Source organism: Octopus bimaculoides, chromosome 1, assembly GCF_046866305.1.
Source record: "Octopus bimaculoides isolate indiv1 chromosome 1, ASM4686630v1, whole genome shotgun sequence".
Classification (NCBI taxonomy): Eukaryota; Metazoa; Mollusca; class Cephalopoda; order Octopoda; family Octopodidae; genus Octopus; species Octopus bimaculoides.
This window is the reverse complement of record NC_142928.1, coordinates 169,705,293-169,723,854: the sequence shown is the minus strand read 5'-3', so window position 1 is coordinate 169,723,854 and position 18,562 is coordinate 169,705,293. Positions and strand designations below refer to the sequence as shown.

Below are 18,562 nucleotides of genomic sequence, written 5' to 3'. Positions count from 1 at the left end.
ACAAAACTTTCTAACGGCAAGTAACACTCTGTTCTTTTGTTTTGTGCTTTAAAGCACACGTATAAATAGAATCATGGTGAAGATTGGTTGTGTGAATGTGCGTGGCTTAGGGTCCCCTTGGAAACAAGGGTACCTCTTAAATGACATCAAGTCACACAATTTGGATATCATAGCCATTAGTGAGACCAGACTCCATGAACCGCGGGCCCTAAAGTCCATGTTTGGCGGACAGTTTAACATTTATTTTTCTCCCTGTCTGACGAGGATGGGCGGTAGTGGCACGGCGGTTCTTTTTCGCAAGAGTCTGGATCTCCAAGTAAAGACGATATTTACGGACCCGGAGGGTAGACTGGTTGTCCTAGATGTGGACGGCAGCGATGGAGGCGCTTTTCGGTTGCTGGCAGTTTATGTGCCTCCTTTAACAGGTCGGTCAGACTTCTTTCGACGGCTAGAAGTATTCCTGGGAACGTCTCGTCCCTTACTTTTAGTGGGGGATTGGAATGCTACCTTGGACACGCATCTAGACTACGTGGGGAGTGACAAAAGTAGAAGGGGATGCAAAGGCCTCATAGACCTGCTCAGACGCTTCCAGTTGTCTGACAGGTACCGACTCGACCACCCAAATGTGCCAACGTGGACTTGGAGCAACCGCATTGGGTCGTCGAGATCGTATCTAGATAGGATAGTGTGTAGGACAAGAGATAGAGATAGTTTAGGATGTCCACAGTTCCACATAGTCAGCTACACGGATCACAAACTTGTGACGTGTACGCTAGACTTAGATAAGGCACATAGGCAGGGTCCCGGTTACTGGAAACTAAACGCGTCTTTCCCGTCGAGACAGGTTTTCAGAGACCGGATTAGCACGTTAGTAAAGAGGGCTTTGACGGGAGCCATCGTCAACAACAAATGGTGGTTTGCCCTCAAGAGAGCAGTGAGGGCGGAAGCAATAAGGTATAGCAGGGCACTAGCTGTAGAGAGGAACAGAGAAGAGGGGGAGCTAGTGATAAAGTTAGAAGAGGCATTGCGAAGTGGCATCGCATCCGACGTTTTAGCGGCGAGGTTGGCCCTCGACCAACACTTCAATGCTAAACACGAAGGGTGTGCTGTCAGGGCAAGGATGCGTGCTCTGAGGAATGAAGGTGTTGGAGCCGCACGAGAGGCCCGGGTGGCGGAGGCGCAGCGGGGTAACAGAGCCACCATCCGGTCTCTGGTAGACGAACAGGGGCGCGAATTGCTCGAGCCGAGCAAGATGTGCGAGGCGTTTCAGCGGCATTTTGCCCGACTGTTCGGGAGGAGTGGCGAGCGAGAAGGCAGGGTGGACTTTAGTGCCTACCTGCACAGCTTGCCACGACTCTCGGCAAGAGAGGCGGAGTGCTGCGAAGGGGTCATCACGGCGGAGGAGGTGAGGGACGCGATGGCGGGTTGCTCGACGGACAAATCTCCGGGTTTGGATGGTCTGCCCTACGAGCTTTACAACTGTATGCCAGACTTGTTTGGAGAAGTCTTGGCGGTCGTGTACTGCAACTGGCAGCAGAACGGGAGCATTCCCGGTTTTGTGAGCCGAGGAGCGGTAACGCTGCTGAAGAAAGATCCAAACAAGGGGGACGCCATAGATAACTTTAGGCCCATCACTCTGCTCAATGCAGACATGAAAATTTTGGCCAAGGTGTTAGCCAAGCGGTTGGCGTTTGTCATCGAGAAACTGGTCGGCACGGAGCAGACGTGCGCCGTGCCGGGCCGGAGCATCCATGACAACCTCCATCTGATGCGCTACATCATAGAGAGGGTAGTTAAGGAACCTGGCATGGGTGGGGCCCTGATCAATTTGGATCAATCGAAAGCTTTCGATAGGGTAGACCATCGATACTTGGAGGCCGTTCTCGAAGCGGCCGGCTTCGGTCCCGTTTTCCGCGGCTGGATGGCTGCCTTGTACACAGGCATCCGTTCGGTTGTTCGCGTCAATGGACGTCTATCGGGACCCTTCGACATTGCACGTTCGGTTCGTCAGGGATGCCCCCTGTCGCCGCTCCTGTACGTATTGACTCTCGAGCCACTACTGCGGAAGCTGGCGACGCTGAGGGGCATCCCGCGAGAACTGGGGTGCGGGACGAGCGTGTCGGCATACGCGGACGACGTCACCGTCATAGCGTCTAGCCACGAGCACATCGAGCTTGTCGGCGAGACGCTGAAAGACTACGAAGCGGTGACGGGAGCGAAAATCAACCGGGATAAGTCGGTGGGTTTGCTGCTCGGCACCTGGAGAAGCAAGCCCATACCGTCCGGCAGCGCCTCAGTAGTGGGACGCTGGACGGACGGTCCGGTCAAGTTGCTCGGAGTCTGGTTCGGTCCGGACCTGCAAACGGAGAAGAACTGGGACGAGATAACGAGTAGGGTGGCCACTCTCTGCCGGCAATGGTCCGAGAGGAAGCTGTCCCTAAAAGGTCGGGCGGAGGTGGCGAACGCGTACATCGCGTCCGTCATCGAATACCGCCTGACCGTCGTGCCTTGTCCCGATCGCGCCATCACCGAAATGGAGCGCATCCTCTTCCGCTTTTTGTGGAAAGGAAGCGTTCCGATGGTGAGGCGATCCGTTTGTTGCCAACACCCGCTGAAAGGAGGGCTGGGCATGCCGTGGTTGATGATGCGCAGACATGCGCTGAGACTGCGACATCTCCGGCTCTACGTAGACGACGGTGAGCAGGTGTGGTCGCCGTTTGTGCGACACGCTTTCCCGCAGCTCGTCTCCATGACCGAGCTGCAGTCGTGGATCAAAAAGAGGCCGAGGAATGGCGAATGGCACCGTGAGTGTCGCGTTGCTCTGCAACAACTTTGCCGTCCCGGGTCGACCTTGAGCGGCTGCATCACAACGAAGTCATTCTATAGGGGATTAGTGGAGGGCAGGTACGACGACGATCTCGGGGCGAACCTGGGCGTCGACGAGGAATACCTGACCCGCCTGTTCAGGACGACTTTCGGGCCGGGACCTATGGACAACTTCCAGAGATCCCTGGCCTGGCAGTGTTACCGAGAGGCGCTACCCGTTCGGGATAAGCTCTATAGACACGGCTCGCGAAATGTGGGGCCGACCTGCCCGAGATGCGGTCAGAGCGATGAAACCGTTCTGCACGCACTCGTGCGGTGTCCAACCATTTCGGGGCTGTGGGCTTATGTCGAACGACTGCTGTCGCGTGTGGGACGAGTCGGTTTATCAACCGAGTCTATCGTCAATATCGTCACGCCTCCTTCCTTTAAACGGGAAGGAAGAGCTGTATTTATCGTACTTGTGGCTATGGCCAAAGAATGCATCTGGTGGACGCGTCTGAAAGGATTAGAGACAAATACTTTCCTCTCTGGTCAATCTCTCATCAACTTTTTCAAGTATCACTTGAAAAGGAAGGTGAGAGTAGAGAGGCAAGTGTTGTCTAGCAAATGTTTCGAAAAAAGATGGATACATGTAGCAAGAATGGCACGTATAAATGACGAAGCCACCTTGACCATGATTCTATAAAACGTTTTAAAATTTTGTAAACAGAGAAATTTTATTTAACAAACTGTGACGCTAAAGACCGAGGTTACCGTGGTCTTTTCGTAGGTTTTTCTTTCCACGGATAACCTCCCCATTTATTGGGAATTTTTTGTATTTTTCGTATTTTTTGTAAATACCCCAAACGTTTTGCGATGTTTTTTTTTTTTTTTTTTTTTCATCGTTGTCCCCACTTTTGTTTTTTTTCTGCTTTGTTTTCGACCCCCTCGAAAAGAAAAACTCTACATTTGTATTTTGTCCCCTCTGTGTTGAGCCCTGTGTGGCTAATAAAGAAACCTATCTATCTATCTATCTATCTATCTCTTCTCACGGACGTGCTGTCACATCGGCTGCGAAGGTAAACGTTTATTTGACCATTTACTGTCCACATTTTGTTGGAATTTTTAAATAATTTTGTTGCGAAGCACCTAGGCTTCATTTGTGTGTATTTTCAAGGGCAGGAATTGGCCCCCAGGGGCAGTTTCGGCCCTAGCAAAATACAAAAATTTCCTTCTTGACATTTGAAAAATGTCGAGAAACATAATTTTGGAACGCTTGTCTTGTTCTTTTGACAAGCATTTCCCGAGGCTTCAGATGCCAGAAGAGAAAAAAGAACAGAATAGCGCGTTCTCACACAGTGACAGGAACGCAGTTGCTGTAAACGTCACAAAGACGGTAATTACAGCTACTAACAGCCCTCTCACCACCACCACCACCACCACCACCACCAACACCAACAACAAAAACAAAACTGTAACCAAGGTTACAAAACCATGCGTAAAAACCGTCACAAATGTCTCTGACGTAAGCACCATTGCTGCTGACGCCATCATCACCACCACCAACAACAACGACAACAACAACAACAACAACAACAACGACAACAACAACAACAACAGCAACAACAAGGAAGTAAAGTTATCGGCCGTCAGCAATGACACCATCACCTGTTCAACAAACTCTGCTGCCACTACCACCACCTTTGAACCAGGCAGTACATACACCAACATAAACAAAAATATCCAGAAGAACATGTCCGCCAGCACAACAAAAACAAATTTCGCAAATGCTCTAAAGGAAAAAAGAACAATAGTGACATTCACACAAAAACAAATAAAAGACACAAAATCCCTTCTTACGAAAGAAGGAGATGATGTCAGAATAAACATACCAAAAGATATTATAGAAATGAAAAACAAAAAGTGCATCATTTATAAACTGGTAAACACAAAAACCAGATGTGTAGAAAATGTTAGCACAGATAAAATTGAAGTTTGTCTTAGAAAAATTTGGCCTTATCAGAATCATGTCACCTGGGGAAGGAAATTTGGAACGGTGCAAGTGAGATTTCTGGATGAAAATTTAGCTAAACAATTTTCGACACTCTCTCTCCGCACAGATGACTTGGTAATGATACCGAGTTATCTAGGACAGAGAGTGACCAAAGTTATGATAAGAAATGTGCCATCGGAGGTGGACACCCAATGGCTGATATCGGCCGTGTGCCTGGAAATGGAGGAGGCAAATATTTTGGAGATTACGGTCGGAGAGGAAAAGAACTGGGGAGGGAAAAATCTGGAAATCCTTCTCCACATCACGGAGGAGGCTTCACAGAAAATTCCTCCAAACATTAGATTGGCAGAGGACCACAAGCTGTATGTGGTGGTAGAGGGCAGGCGACCTCGCTGTTACCTATGCAACAGCGAAGCACATCTGAAAAAGGACTGCCCTCTGGCCGCTAAACAAAAACAACAACAACAACAACAACAACAGAAGCAACTACCAAATACCCCCAACAGAAAAACCTTACTACCAACACCACCAGCAACACAAAAAACAGCAACAGAAATATCAGCAATAACCACAACAGAAAAGACAACAGAAACTGCAAAAACAGAAGAAAAAAAAGAAAATTCCAAGACTGCCTCTCCCTCCCCCATATCACATACACCACACATAAATAACAAGCAGCCAACATCAATAAAAACAGCAACACAAACATTCACAGAAACACACACAGACGCACAAAATTTGCCGTTACCTCTTTCTGACTCCTCAGATCTCCCAACATCCGATGAAGAGAGTGGGGAGGAGTGGAAAATAGCTACGAAAGGAAAGAGGAAGCGCAGTAAGAAGAAAACAAAACAAAATGCAAACACAAACAAAGCAAGGAGATTCACATCTCCCGAAAATACTACTAACACCAATAGTAATATAAAAAAAACAATGCTAACAGCAATAGACAGTACAAACACAGAGTTGATGAATTACATCAACTCTAAAACAAACATCACAAATAACGATATCAAAACCAACAACCACCCACGTACAACACCGCCAAAACACATTAAAATTATTCATGTAACACCAGCATTACACAACACAATAAAATCCCTCTACCCCAACTCGGTAGGGGGATTCCAGAAATATTTGTGCAAGAAATTGTATAATAGCCTCCTTGGTGAAAAATCCAAGGAGGAAACAAAACTTTCTAACGGTAAGTAACTTTTTGTTCTTTTGTTTTGTGCTTTAAAGCACACGTATAAATAGAATCATGGTGAAGATTGGTTGTGTGAATGTGCGTGGCTTAGGGTCCCCTTGGAAACAAGGGTACCTCTTAAATGACATCAAGTCACACAATTTGGATATCATAGCCATTAGTGAGACCAGACTCCATGAACCGCGGGCCCTAAAGTCCATGTTTGGCGGACAGTTTAACATTTATTTTTCTCCCTGTCTGCCGAGGATGGGCGGTAGTGGCACGGCGGTTCTTTTTCGCAAGAGTCTGGATCTCCAAGTAAAGACGATATTTACGGACCCGGAGGGTAGACTGGTTGTCCTAGATGTGGACGGCAGCGATGGAGGCGCTTTTCGGTTGCTGGCAGTTTATGTGCCTCCTTTAACAGGTCGGTCAGACTTCTTTCGACGTCTAGAAGTATTCCTGGGAACGTCTCGTCCCTTACTTTTAGTGGGGGATTGGAATGCTACCTTGGACACGCATCTAGACTACGTGGGGAGTGACAAAACTAGAAGGGGATGCAAAGGCCTCATAGACCTGCTCAGACGCTTCCAGTTGTCTGACAGGTACCGACTCGACCACCCAAATGTGCCAACGTGGACTTGGAGCAACCGCATTGGGTCGTCGAGATCGTATCTAGATAGGATAGTGTGTAGGACAAGAGATAGAGATAGCTTAGGATGTCCACAGTTCCACATAGTCAGCTACACGGATCACAAACTTGTGACGTGTACGCTAGACTTAGATAAGGCACATAGGCAGGGTCCCGGTTACTGAAAACTAAACGCGTCTTTCCCGTCGAGACAGGTTTTCAGAGACCGGATTAGCACGTTAGTAAAGAGGGCTTTGACGGGAGCCATCGTCAACAACAAATGGTGGTTTGCCCTCAAGAGAGCAGTAAGGGCGGAAGCAATAAGGTATAGCAGGGCACTAGCTGTAGAGAGGAACAGAGTAGAGGGGGAGCTAGTGATAAAGTTAGAAGAGGCATTGCGAAGTGGCATCGCATCCGACGTTTTAGCGGCGAGGTTGGCCCTCGACCAACACTTCAATGCTAAACACGAAGGGTGTGCTGTCAGGGCAAGGATGCGTGCTCTGAGGAATGAAGGTGTTGGAGCCGCACGAGAGGCCCGGGTGGCGGAGGCGCAGCGGGGTAACAGAGCCACCATCCGGTCTCTGGTAGACGAACAGGGGCGCGAATTGCTCGAGCCGAGCAAGATGTGCGAGGCGTTTCAGCGGCATTTTGCCCGACTGTTCGGGAGGAGTGGCGAGCGAGAAGGCAGGGTGGACTTTAGTGCCTACCTGCACAGCTTGCCACGACTCTCGGCAAGAGAGGCGGAGTGCTGCGAAGGGGTCATCACGGCGGAGGAGGTGAGGGACGCGATGGCGGGTTGCTCGACGGACAAATCTCCGGGTTTGGATGGTCTGCCCTACGAGCTTTACAACTGTATGCCAGACTTGTTTGGAGAAGTCTTGGCGGCCGTGTACTGCAACTGGCAGCAGAACGGGAGCATTCCCGGTTTTGTGAGCCGAGGAGCGGTAACGCTGCTGAAGAAAGATCCAAACAAGGGGGACGCCATAGATAACTTTAGGCCCATCACTCTGCTCAATGCAGACATGAAAATTTTGGCCAAGGTGTTAGCCAAGCGGTTGGCGCTTGTCATCGAGAAACTGGTCGGCACGGAGCAGACGTGCGCCGTGCCGGGCCGGAGCATCCATGACAACCTCCATCTGATGCGCTACATCATAGAGAGGGTAGTTAAGGAACCTGGCATGGGTGGGGCCCTGATCAATTTGGATCAATCCAAAGCTTTCGATAGGGTAGACCATCGATACTTGGAGGCCGTCCTCGAAGCGGCCGGCTTCGGTCCCGTTTTCCGCGGCTGGATGGCTGCCTTGTACACAGGCATCCGTTCGGTTGTTCGCGTCAATGGACGTCTATCGGGACCCTTCGACATTGCACGTTCGGTTCGTCAGGGATGCCCCCTGTCGCCGCTCCTGTACGTATTGACTCTCGAGCCACTACTGCGGAAGCTGGCGACGCTGAGGGGCATCCCGCGAGAACTGGGGTGCGGGACGAGCGTGTCGGCATACGCGGACGACGTCACCGTCATAGCGTCTAGCCACGAGCACATCGAGCTTGTCGGCGAGACGCTGAAAGACTACGAAGCGGTGACGGGAGCGAAAATCAACCGGGATAAGTCGGTGGGTTTGCTCCTCGGCACCTGGAGAAGCAAGCCCATACCGTCCGGCAGCGCCTCAGTAGTGGGACGCTGGACGGACGGTCCGGTCAAGTTGCTCGGAGTCTGGTTCGGTCCGGACCTGCACACGGAGAAGAACTGGGACGAGATAACGAGTAGGGTGGCCACTCTCTGCCGGCAATGGTCCGAGAGGAAGCTGTCCCTAAAAGGTCGGGCGGAGGTGGCGAACGCGTACATCGCGTCCGTCATCGAATACCGCCTGACCGTCGTGCCTTGTCCCGATCGCGCCATCACCGAAATGGAGCGCATCCTCTTCCGCTTTTTGTGGAAAGGAAGCGTTCCGATGGTGAGGCGATCCGTTTGTTGCCAACACCCGCTGAAAGGAGGGCTGGGCATGCCGTGGTTGATGATGCGCAGACATGCGCTGAGACTGCGACATCTCCGGCTCTACGTAGACGACGGTGAGCAGGTGTGGTCGCCGTTTGTGCGACGCGCTTTCCCGCAGCTCGTCTCCATGACCGAGCTGCAGTCGTGGATCAAAAAGAGGCCGAGGAATGGCGAATGGCACCGTGAGTGTCGCGTTGCTCTGCAACAACTTTGCCGTCCCGGGTCGACCTTGAGCGGCTGCATCACAACGAAGTCATTCTATAGGGGATTAGTGGAGGGCAGGTACGACGACGATCTCGGGGCGAACCTGGGCGTCGACGAGGAATACCTGACCCGCCTGTTCAGGACGACTTTCGGGCCGGGACCTATGGACAACTTCCAGAGATCCCTGGCCTGGCAGTGTTACCGAGAGGCGCTACCCGTTCGGGATAAGCTCTATAGACACGGCTCGCGAAATGTGGGGCCGACCTGCCCGAGATGCGGTCAGAGCGATGAAACCGTTCTGCACGCACTCGTGCAGTGTCCAACCATTTCGGAGCTGTGGGCTTATGTCGAACGACTGCTGTCGCGTGTGGGACGAGTCGGTTTATCAACCGAGTCTATCGTCAATATCGTCACGCCTCCTTCCTTTAAACGGGAAGGAAGAGCTGTATTTATCGTACTTGTGGCTATGGCCAAAGAATGCATCTGGTGGACGCGTCTGAAAGGATTAGAGACAAATACTTTCCTCTCTGGTCAATCTCTCATCAACTTTTTCAAGTATCACTTGAAAAGGAAGGTGAGAGTAGAGAGGCAAGTGTTGTCTAGCAAATGTTTCGAAAAAAGATGGATACATGTAGCAAGAATGGCACGTATAAATGACGATGCCACCTTGACCATGATTCTATAAAACGTTTTAAAATTTTGTAAACAGAGAGTTACTTACGTTTCTTGCTTAAATAAAAGAAATTTTATTTAACAAACTGTGACGCTAAAGACCGAGGTTACCGTGGTCTTTTCGTAGGTTTTTCTTTCCACGGATAACCTCCCCATTTATTGGGAATTTTTTGTATTATTTCGTATTTTTTGTAAATACCCCAAACGTTTTGCGATGTTTTTTTTTCATCGTTGTCCCCACTTTTGTTTTTTTTCTGCTTTGTTTTCGACCCCCTCGAAAAGAAAAACTCTACATTTGTATTTTGTCCCCTCTGTGTTGAGCCCTGTGTGGCCAATAAAGAAACCTATCTATCTATCTATCTATCTATCTATACGTATATGTATATATATGTGTATGTATGTATATATATATATATATATATATATATATATATATATATATATATATATATATATATATATATATATATATATATATATATATACACACACATACATACACATACACATACATATATATTTGCAAAGTCATAGTATTAATGTCGTTCTTGTTATTGTGTGTATACGTTTTATCAATGTTAAATGCTTGAGATTTTGTGTGCTTGATTGCTTATGTGCATGCCAATCTGTCCACGTATTTTTCTCTCTCTGTATACTCATGCATGTGTACAATCATTTGCATACTTCTATGGAAAGATTTATTCACATAGGAGAGTTTTACTCCTGGATAAATTTTTCGTGATGTATGTCTTTCATATTTTATCGTTTGCTTCGGTTACTTCAGACTGCGGTCGTGGTTTAGTCGAACAAATGATCTCCAGTACTTAATATTTACGCCTGGTTCTTATTCTACCGGTGTCTTTTGCCGAACCGCTAAGTTACTGAGACGTGCACAAAATGTACACGAACCAACACCAGTTGTCAAGCAGAGGTAGGGGACAAACACAGCACGAACAAAGGAACACACACACACACACACACACACACGAAGGACTTCTTTTAGTTTCCGCTTACCGAATCCACTCACAAGGCTTTGATCAGTTCATAGAGTTGCGCAGTGGGACTGAACCCAGGATCACATGTTTGGGAAGCAAGAAGCAAGCTTCTTAACCGCACAGCTACACCTGTTGTTTTTGGATGTCATATAACCGAAGTGGGAGATTATTTTCTCACTACTTTCATGCATAATCTCAGTCAATTGAGGTTTTCAACTCATCGTACCACATATGTGGTACTTTCACATAGAATGTGTGAAGGCGCGTGGCTTTGTGGTTAGGGAGTTCGGCTTACGATCGTAAGGTCGTGAGTTCATTTCCCGACGACGCATTGTGCCCTTGAGCAAGACACTTTACTTCACGTTGTTGCAGTCCACTCAGCTGGCAAAGATGAGTAGTACCTGTATTTTAAAGGGCCAGCCTTGTCACACTCAGCGTTACGCTGAACTTCACTGAAAGCTACGTTATGGGTACGGGTGTCTGTGGAGTACTCAGCCACTTGCATGTTGATTTCCCGATCAGGCTGTTTCGTTGATCGGATCAACTGGAATCCTCGTCGTAAACGACGGAGTGCCATCTAGAATGTTCAACGCCTCTTTGAGATATTTTCCATTCACTCATATTGTTGCTGTTGGTGTTACATTGGCTTTTGTTTTATATTCTAACAGTATCTACTCGAATCTTTCATCAACAACATGTCATCATATTTCGGTATTACACTGCAATAGTTTATCAGTGATAACGTAATAGGTGTGCAACGAAAAAACTTTGCCACAGAAATCGTCATAATAATAATGGTTTCATTTATATATTTTAAATAGCGATTGTGCCTTTACTACAATGTTATTGTCTCAGTTTCTAACTCCCGATTTGTGAATTAAACTAGAAAAGATTTCTTCAAATCGATGTGAACGAGTAGGATAAGGTGTCATCATTCTCAGAATTGTATAATACGAAGGAGTTTTCTCGATTTAACAGTGCTGGAGTTAAATTAAAATGCATACAAAGTATACTAGAATTGAGCTTGCTCTAAAATTGAATGTCTCAAGTTTCGCAGTATGCTGATCAAGGAGGGTTTCAGTAATGACTTCCGTTTTTTTTTTTTAGGCATAGAGCATTTAGGACATTACAGAATTAGCCTTTCCTTTTTTCTTGTTACAGTATTTTTTAAGCCCCTGGTCAGCTCTCGTAGAGTAGACGTATCATCAAAAGCGATCCGCTCGTGACGTTTCATTTCTTTCAGACATTGTGCAAACTTACGATCAAAGTTAATCCTTTCGTTTTCAGACTGCATCCCTATTGGATGAGAATTTCTTTGTTGTTGCTTTTTATAAACGTCAAGTCAGCTCTGTGTAAGCAGACTTATAACCAAAGAGCTCCAATAGTAACTTTCTCTTCTTATTTCTAGACAGTGTGTATCTAGGACTATATCATCAAATGTGTCCTTCATTTTTTTAATACAATAGAGTGTAATTTGAAGGAAATTCGGCTGCTTTTTCTTGCATATCCAGCGAAACCGTACAGGTCTACTCATTAGTTCCTCAACGATATGGTTGTTGTTTTAGCCCCAGTTTATTCCCGACTGAGCTGACGTATATTGAAAGGCATGCCAAACCTGACCATCCTGTCTTTTTAATGGTATGTGGAACTTCATTACTCAACGTTGTTTTCCTTCTTTAGACAGTAGGCTGTTGTGTGATAAAAATTTGGAGCTATTAATTGCCAGTTGAGCAAACTTGTTGAGGATAACTATTAACTAGAGCATAACTATATAGTTTCTTGTTGCTTAAACTATATAGGACAGAATGGTTGTGGAAAACTGATTAAGTGTTAACAAGAAAGCCATAGACCACAACCTATCAGGTGGACAGCGCAGCACAGGAAGTTGCACTGAACGTCCGCATGATGTAATGGGCGTATTTTCCATCACATATCAAAATATCAACCCACTGGCCTCTATGGGTACTTTTCTATCGACTCTGAAAAGATGACAAGCATAGTTGACTTCAACGGGATTTGAACTCCGGGAGGAAAGTCAGAAAAAATATCGCCAGCCATTTTATCCGACCGTTAATGCTTCTGTCAATTCGAATATTGTTGATAGTCGATTTAATTAATTGAGATATGCTCAAAGTTTGTTGGTATTTTAGGAAGTTATATTTACAGTTAAATCTCCGATGACGGCAGTAAGATAAGATACACAAACAGTGTGTTAAGTCCAACGTTTTAGGATTATAAAGTATAATGCGTTATCTTAATACACTATGTTACACAACAGAAATGATTGTGAATTGAAAACAGATGGTAGACTTAGTTCCTTGACAGTTGAAATTTATAGGAGAAACTAATCGACAGCTGTAAAAATTGTATAAAATTTTCGAAGGAGGCTAGTAATTTTTACTTTATTGACCCTAGAAAGATGAAAGGCAAAGTCGACCTCAGTGGAATTTGTACACAAAAGGTTTCAAATTTTGGCACCGGGCCAGCAATTTTAGGGTCGGGATTAGTCGACTATATCGAACCAAATATTTGACTGGCGATCTATTTCAATGACCTTGAAAGGATGAAAAGTAAAGTTGACCTCTGCGTATTTCAACTCAGAACGTAAAAATCCGGAAGCAATGCCGCTAAGCATTTTGGCCGATACGCAAAGGATTCTGCCAGCTCGCCACCTTACAGCTGTAAATAATTAAAAAAGACTGTACCAAAGCGACAAATTGGAAGTCATTAGAGATTTGCTGTATTTATTCCTGAACTATAAGTTCAAATCTTGCTGAGTTCAACATTATCTTTTATTTTTGCGATGATCATAAATACACTATCGGGGCATTAACCTCTACTCGTAGGAAAATTTAATATGCTTATTAGAGCTGTAAACTTAGGCAGTTTTGCAGTACAGCACCAAACGGCTATTAAAGTATAGAGCACTGTATTAGAGAAGAAAAAAAGAGAATTGTAAATTTGACTAATGTTTTCACTTTGATTATTAGCGAAAGGTTCAATTCTTTCCATTTATATAACTTTAGGAAGATATAGGGTCCATTAAACTGACAACCAACTACCTCTCTTAGATACGCTATATGAAAACAAAATATTTTGTTGTGTACCAAAGACCATATACCTTTTATGTTTGTTACACAAATCAACTCCAGTTCTCTGCTACCGGCTTTTATAACACAAACACGGACGCTAGAAGAAAGAAAAAAATTACTACAAAGAATTATTGAAAAAAAAAAAGAAAAAAGAAAAATCAAACGTGCTGCAAAATCAGTTAAGCGATAACTGTCTCACGAACATTTGTAGACGTTAATAAAATGTAAAAAAAAAGCAACAAAAAAATCGAACAAAATGAAACTAAAAAGTATAAAAATAAAAGAGGGATCATGGTAGACATCTTGTCTCATAATAGGAAGAAATAATTGGTTGCAATAGTTGTAAGGAAAAGATAACAAATCAAATAAATCATAAATAAATGAAATTGTTCGCAGTTTAACGAGTTCTTAATTGAACAAATATTTATACATCTCATCTGACTGAATACGCTAGACACTGACATAACAAAGCAGCAAATAAATTAATTTATCAAGTGTTTTGATGAGTCTATTTATATCATATTGCTGTTCATGGCATCGCAGTAAAGATTTGATTGACAACTGTAATGTATGTAGCTCGTGTGCCGATTAATAGATACAACTGAGACATGTGACGGCAAATCTAGTTTATAACGTGTCTACTTAACACTAAAATGTCATAATGTGTTGTTGTTTTTTTCTCTCTTACTCCGAGAACTGTGGATTATATAAAATCGTATTTAGCTTTCGTATATATTTGTGTATGTTTTATCTTTACATCTCTCTCAGTAGGTATTGACGTGTGTGTGTGTGTGTGTGTGTGTGTGTGTGTGTGCGTGTGTGTGTGTGCGTGTGTGTATGCGTGCGTATGTATCTATGTGTGCGTGAATGTTGTTCTCACTTGAACTTTTGATATTGTGGCGTTCTGACATTGTTCACCTTAAGCACGTAGATACTTGCAGATTATCGAACAGTCGAGAAAATACAAGCACAAACATCTTGTAAACTGAATTCTTCTTTCATTTTATTTTTGTTTATTTTTGTGCGATTTCTATGTCTTCGTCTGTCTGTCTGTCTCTATCAGTTTACCCGTATGCAATGCACTAGTCTCTGCGTATGTGTATGTGCGTGTGTATGTATGTGTATGTATATGTGTGTGTGTTTGTGTGAGTGTGTGTCTGAGTATATGTACATATTGTGTGTGTGTCTACATACACATTCTTATGAAAATATATATACACATTTACACACGAATATATATATATATATATATATATATATATATACACACACACATATATGTATATATATACATACATACTTACATACATATATATTATATATATATATTTAGAGGTATGGTGTTATATATAAAGTCGTTGAATCGAATTTGATGTTTGTTCTATGATCAATGTTTCTTTATATATATATATATATATATATATATATATATATATACATTATACATACATATATACATTATATATACATACACACACACACACACACACACACACACACACACACATACATATATATATATATATATATATATATACAGGTGGATGTCGGTATGCACATACCTGTACGTATATATGCATATACTCATTTACTTTTGTTTTTACATGATTGAACGCAGCGTCTCACAAAAATTGTAAGTAGTTTTCGTAACTTATCCTCCGACGCTACTCTATCTCTTTCTCTCTCTCTTTCTCTTTCCTTTCTCCCCCCCCCCTCGTTCTTCCTCTGTACTACTACGTATCTCGCCTTACCCCTCTTGTTCTTCCTCTGTTACTACTACGTATCTCTTTCTTCCCCCTCGTATTTCCTCTCTTTCTTTTTTCCTCTCGTTGCTCACCATTCTTCTACTTCCTCCCTCTCTTTCTCCCTCTACCACTCTCTCTCTTCCCTTTACACCGGCATGGTCACATGCTTCCGGTCAATAATCCTTTCCTTCCTTGGCTTTCGCCAAGTAACGCACGCCACCACTTTGTCTCTCTCGGTTCCGTGCCTCATCGCGTTCATACACACATAATTTTTCTCGTCTGGCCGTAAAGCCTTTTCTGTTTGTTTTCCTGTCTTGCTTTTTGTCCGCCACTACATTCCACCATGGCTAGATTTAATTTGCGTATACAGATTTAATCTGCGATCCATGGGACGAGCCGTTTTAACGTTGCGTCCTGCCCGAAGCTCGTCGAAACGCCGGTGTTAAAACGTGGGTAGCTGATGAAATAGAATGTTCTCTATGTGGCTCGTGTGTTCTCGTCTACGTTTGTTTGCAATGTCCTGTACCCAGATATGCACCTATACATACAGGTGGATGTCGGTATGCACATACCTGTACGTATATATGCATATACTCATTTACTTTTGTTTATATATATATATATATATATATATATATATATATCCGTATATGTATATTATATCTGTCTGTGTATCTGTCAATCTGTCTGTCCATCCATCCGTCTGTCTGTCTGTCTGTCTGTCTGTCTGTCTGTCTGTCTGTCTGTCTATCTATCTGTCTGCCTATCTATCTATCTATCTATCTATCTATCTATCTATCGATCTATCTATCTATCTATCTATCTATCTATCTATCTATCTATCTATCGATCTATCTATCTATCTATGAATGTGTGTATACATATTCAGTGAGAGAGAGAGAGAGAGAGGGAAAGAAGGGAAGAGAAAGAGAAATAGAGAGAAAAGTGGGGAGAGAGAGAGAGAGAGAGAGAGAGAGAGAGAGAGAGAGATGGTGGGGAGAGAAAGAAAGAATGAAAAGAATGAAAAAGAATCATGAAAGATTCTGAAACTTTGCCAGCTAAAGCCTATTTGATGTTTGATAGGATGACACAAACAGATGCACCAATATACATGCATACATACATACATACATACATACATACATACATACATACGTACATGCACATATGCATACCTATATGCATATATATACATGTATATATACACACATATATCTATATAGATACATACATATATATATATATTTATATATACGTACATAAATGCATATACACGCACACCCAGAGACACGCTGGCATTCTCTATATATAGACATACACACGCACTCTCGAACATACACTTGCACATGTATATATACACAGAATCTCATCCTACACACACATTACAAACACACAGACACGTTATATATATATATATATATATATATATATATTCTATGTATTATATATGTATATCATGTTACATATATATATATATCTGTTATGTAAATATATATATATATAATATATATATATATATATATATATATATATATATATATATATATATATATATATATATATATATATATATATATATATATATATATATACATATATATATATACACATATATATATATGTATATATATGTATATATATATGTTATATATACATACGTACAGGCATACAAACACGCACTTGCACACATGCACACACATTCGTACACACACACACACACACACATACGTACATACACACACACACACATACCTACCTAATACAAACATAAGCACAAACAAAAACAGACGTAAGCAGAAGATATGTGCATACTTTTAAAGGAATTATATGCATTCATTAAAGTATTATCATTACGGCTGCACCGCTGCAATTTCAGGTGCAAATACTGCACACTTGGCCAAGTTGTGAATTTGTAATTTTGTATTTGTGTCAATGTCATGTTTTTAGTTATTTAATCTTTTACATGTTTTTAAAATATTTATTTGTAGATTTGAAGAATCGTCCCATCAACTCGCCAACCTCTCTTTTTCCTTTTACTCTCTCTCTCTCTCTTGTATCGTCCACTGTTTAGTTGTATTTTCTTTTTCTTTTTTTCTGCCCACTGTAGAATGCATTGAACAACAACGATGACAACAACAACAACAACGACCACCACGACGACGACGACAGCGACGACTACTTCTATTACGGTGGTCGAATTCTTCAGTGAGAATAGAGAGCTAATCTTCCATCGCTACCACCACCGTCATCACCATCCCCACCACCACCGTCATCACCATCCCCACCACCATCAAAGACCATTACCACCATCACCTTCTCTTCTTCCTCCTCTCCCACCCACTACTACTACTACTACTACTACTACTACTACTACTACTACTACTACTACTACTACTACTACTACTACTACCCGATAATAAATTATAAAATAATAACCACTCTTGAAATCGAGTAGAAGAAATATTTATCAAAAAATAGCCTACAAGCTAAATCTCATCCAAACACAAAGGTTAAAATTTCTAAACAGTAACCAAATAATTTTCGGAACAATGATCTCCCAGAGGCAAATATGCTGACAGAAAACATTTACTCCTACCTACATCTTCTTGTGAACATTAAAACGTTAGATCAACGCATTTCCAATACTAATAACACTATGACATGCTTAAGTAATAACCAATGGCCTCCAAATACAAACAGGTGAAAAACTTTAAATAATTCCAGCCCGCTAACAAACTAAAACTTATTCTTTATTATTCTGTGAACCTTTGTAAACCCATTACCTAAAAGCTGACATACTAGTAAATACATCTAATTTAAACGGTTTAAATACTAGACTGAGCTCTGAGATTTAATCTTTATATTCTCAAAACAAAAGTTCGAATATCCCATTAATATCCAGACAAGACCAACAACTAACTGTTGTTAGTTGTTGTCTAACCAACAACAATCTGTTGACCAACAGCTTAACTACAATCTTATGCGAATCTTTAATAACTGAAGATGACACGCCTAAATATATCCATCTAGTTACAAAGTTCTACATGCATGAATAATTTCTAAACAATAGCGCATCTCTAAATTTAATCAATAAAAATTCTCTATAGCACCTGGCCACCTAAACCTAGCATGCAACCTAATTATCATTTAACAGATCTCAACTTACCTTAGAAAATTGTAATTTAACAGAGACTGTGTGAAATCAAGATGAACACAAATGCATCA

The 18,562-nt window shown here is 43.0% G+C and overlaps 1 protein-coding gene across 1 annotated transcript; it reads left to right on the top strand.

Annotated features, from left to right (window-relative positions):
- Positions 1–3,177: 3,177 nt before the first annotated feature.
- LOC149137854 (uncharacterized) lies at positions 3,178–18,562 on the top strand. The gene is made up of 2 exons (XM_089362566.1): positions 3,178–6,023; positions 17,445–18,562. The coding sequence occupies exons 1-2, from the start codon at positions 4,055–4,057 to the stop codon at positions 17,465–17,467; spliced, it is 1,992 nt and encodes a 663-aa protein (XP_089218692.1). The 5' UTR covers positions 3,178–4,054; the 3' UTR covers positions 17,468–18,562.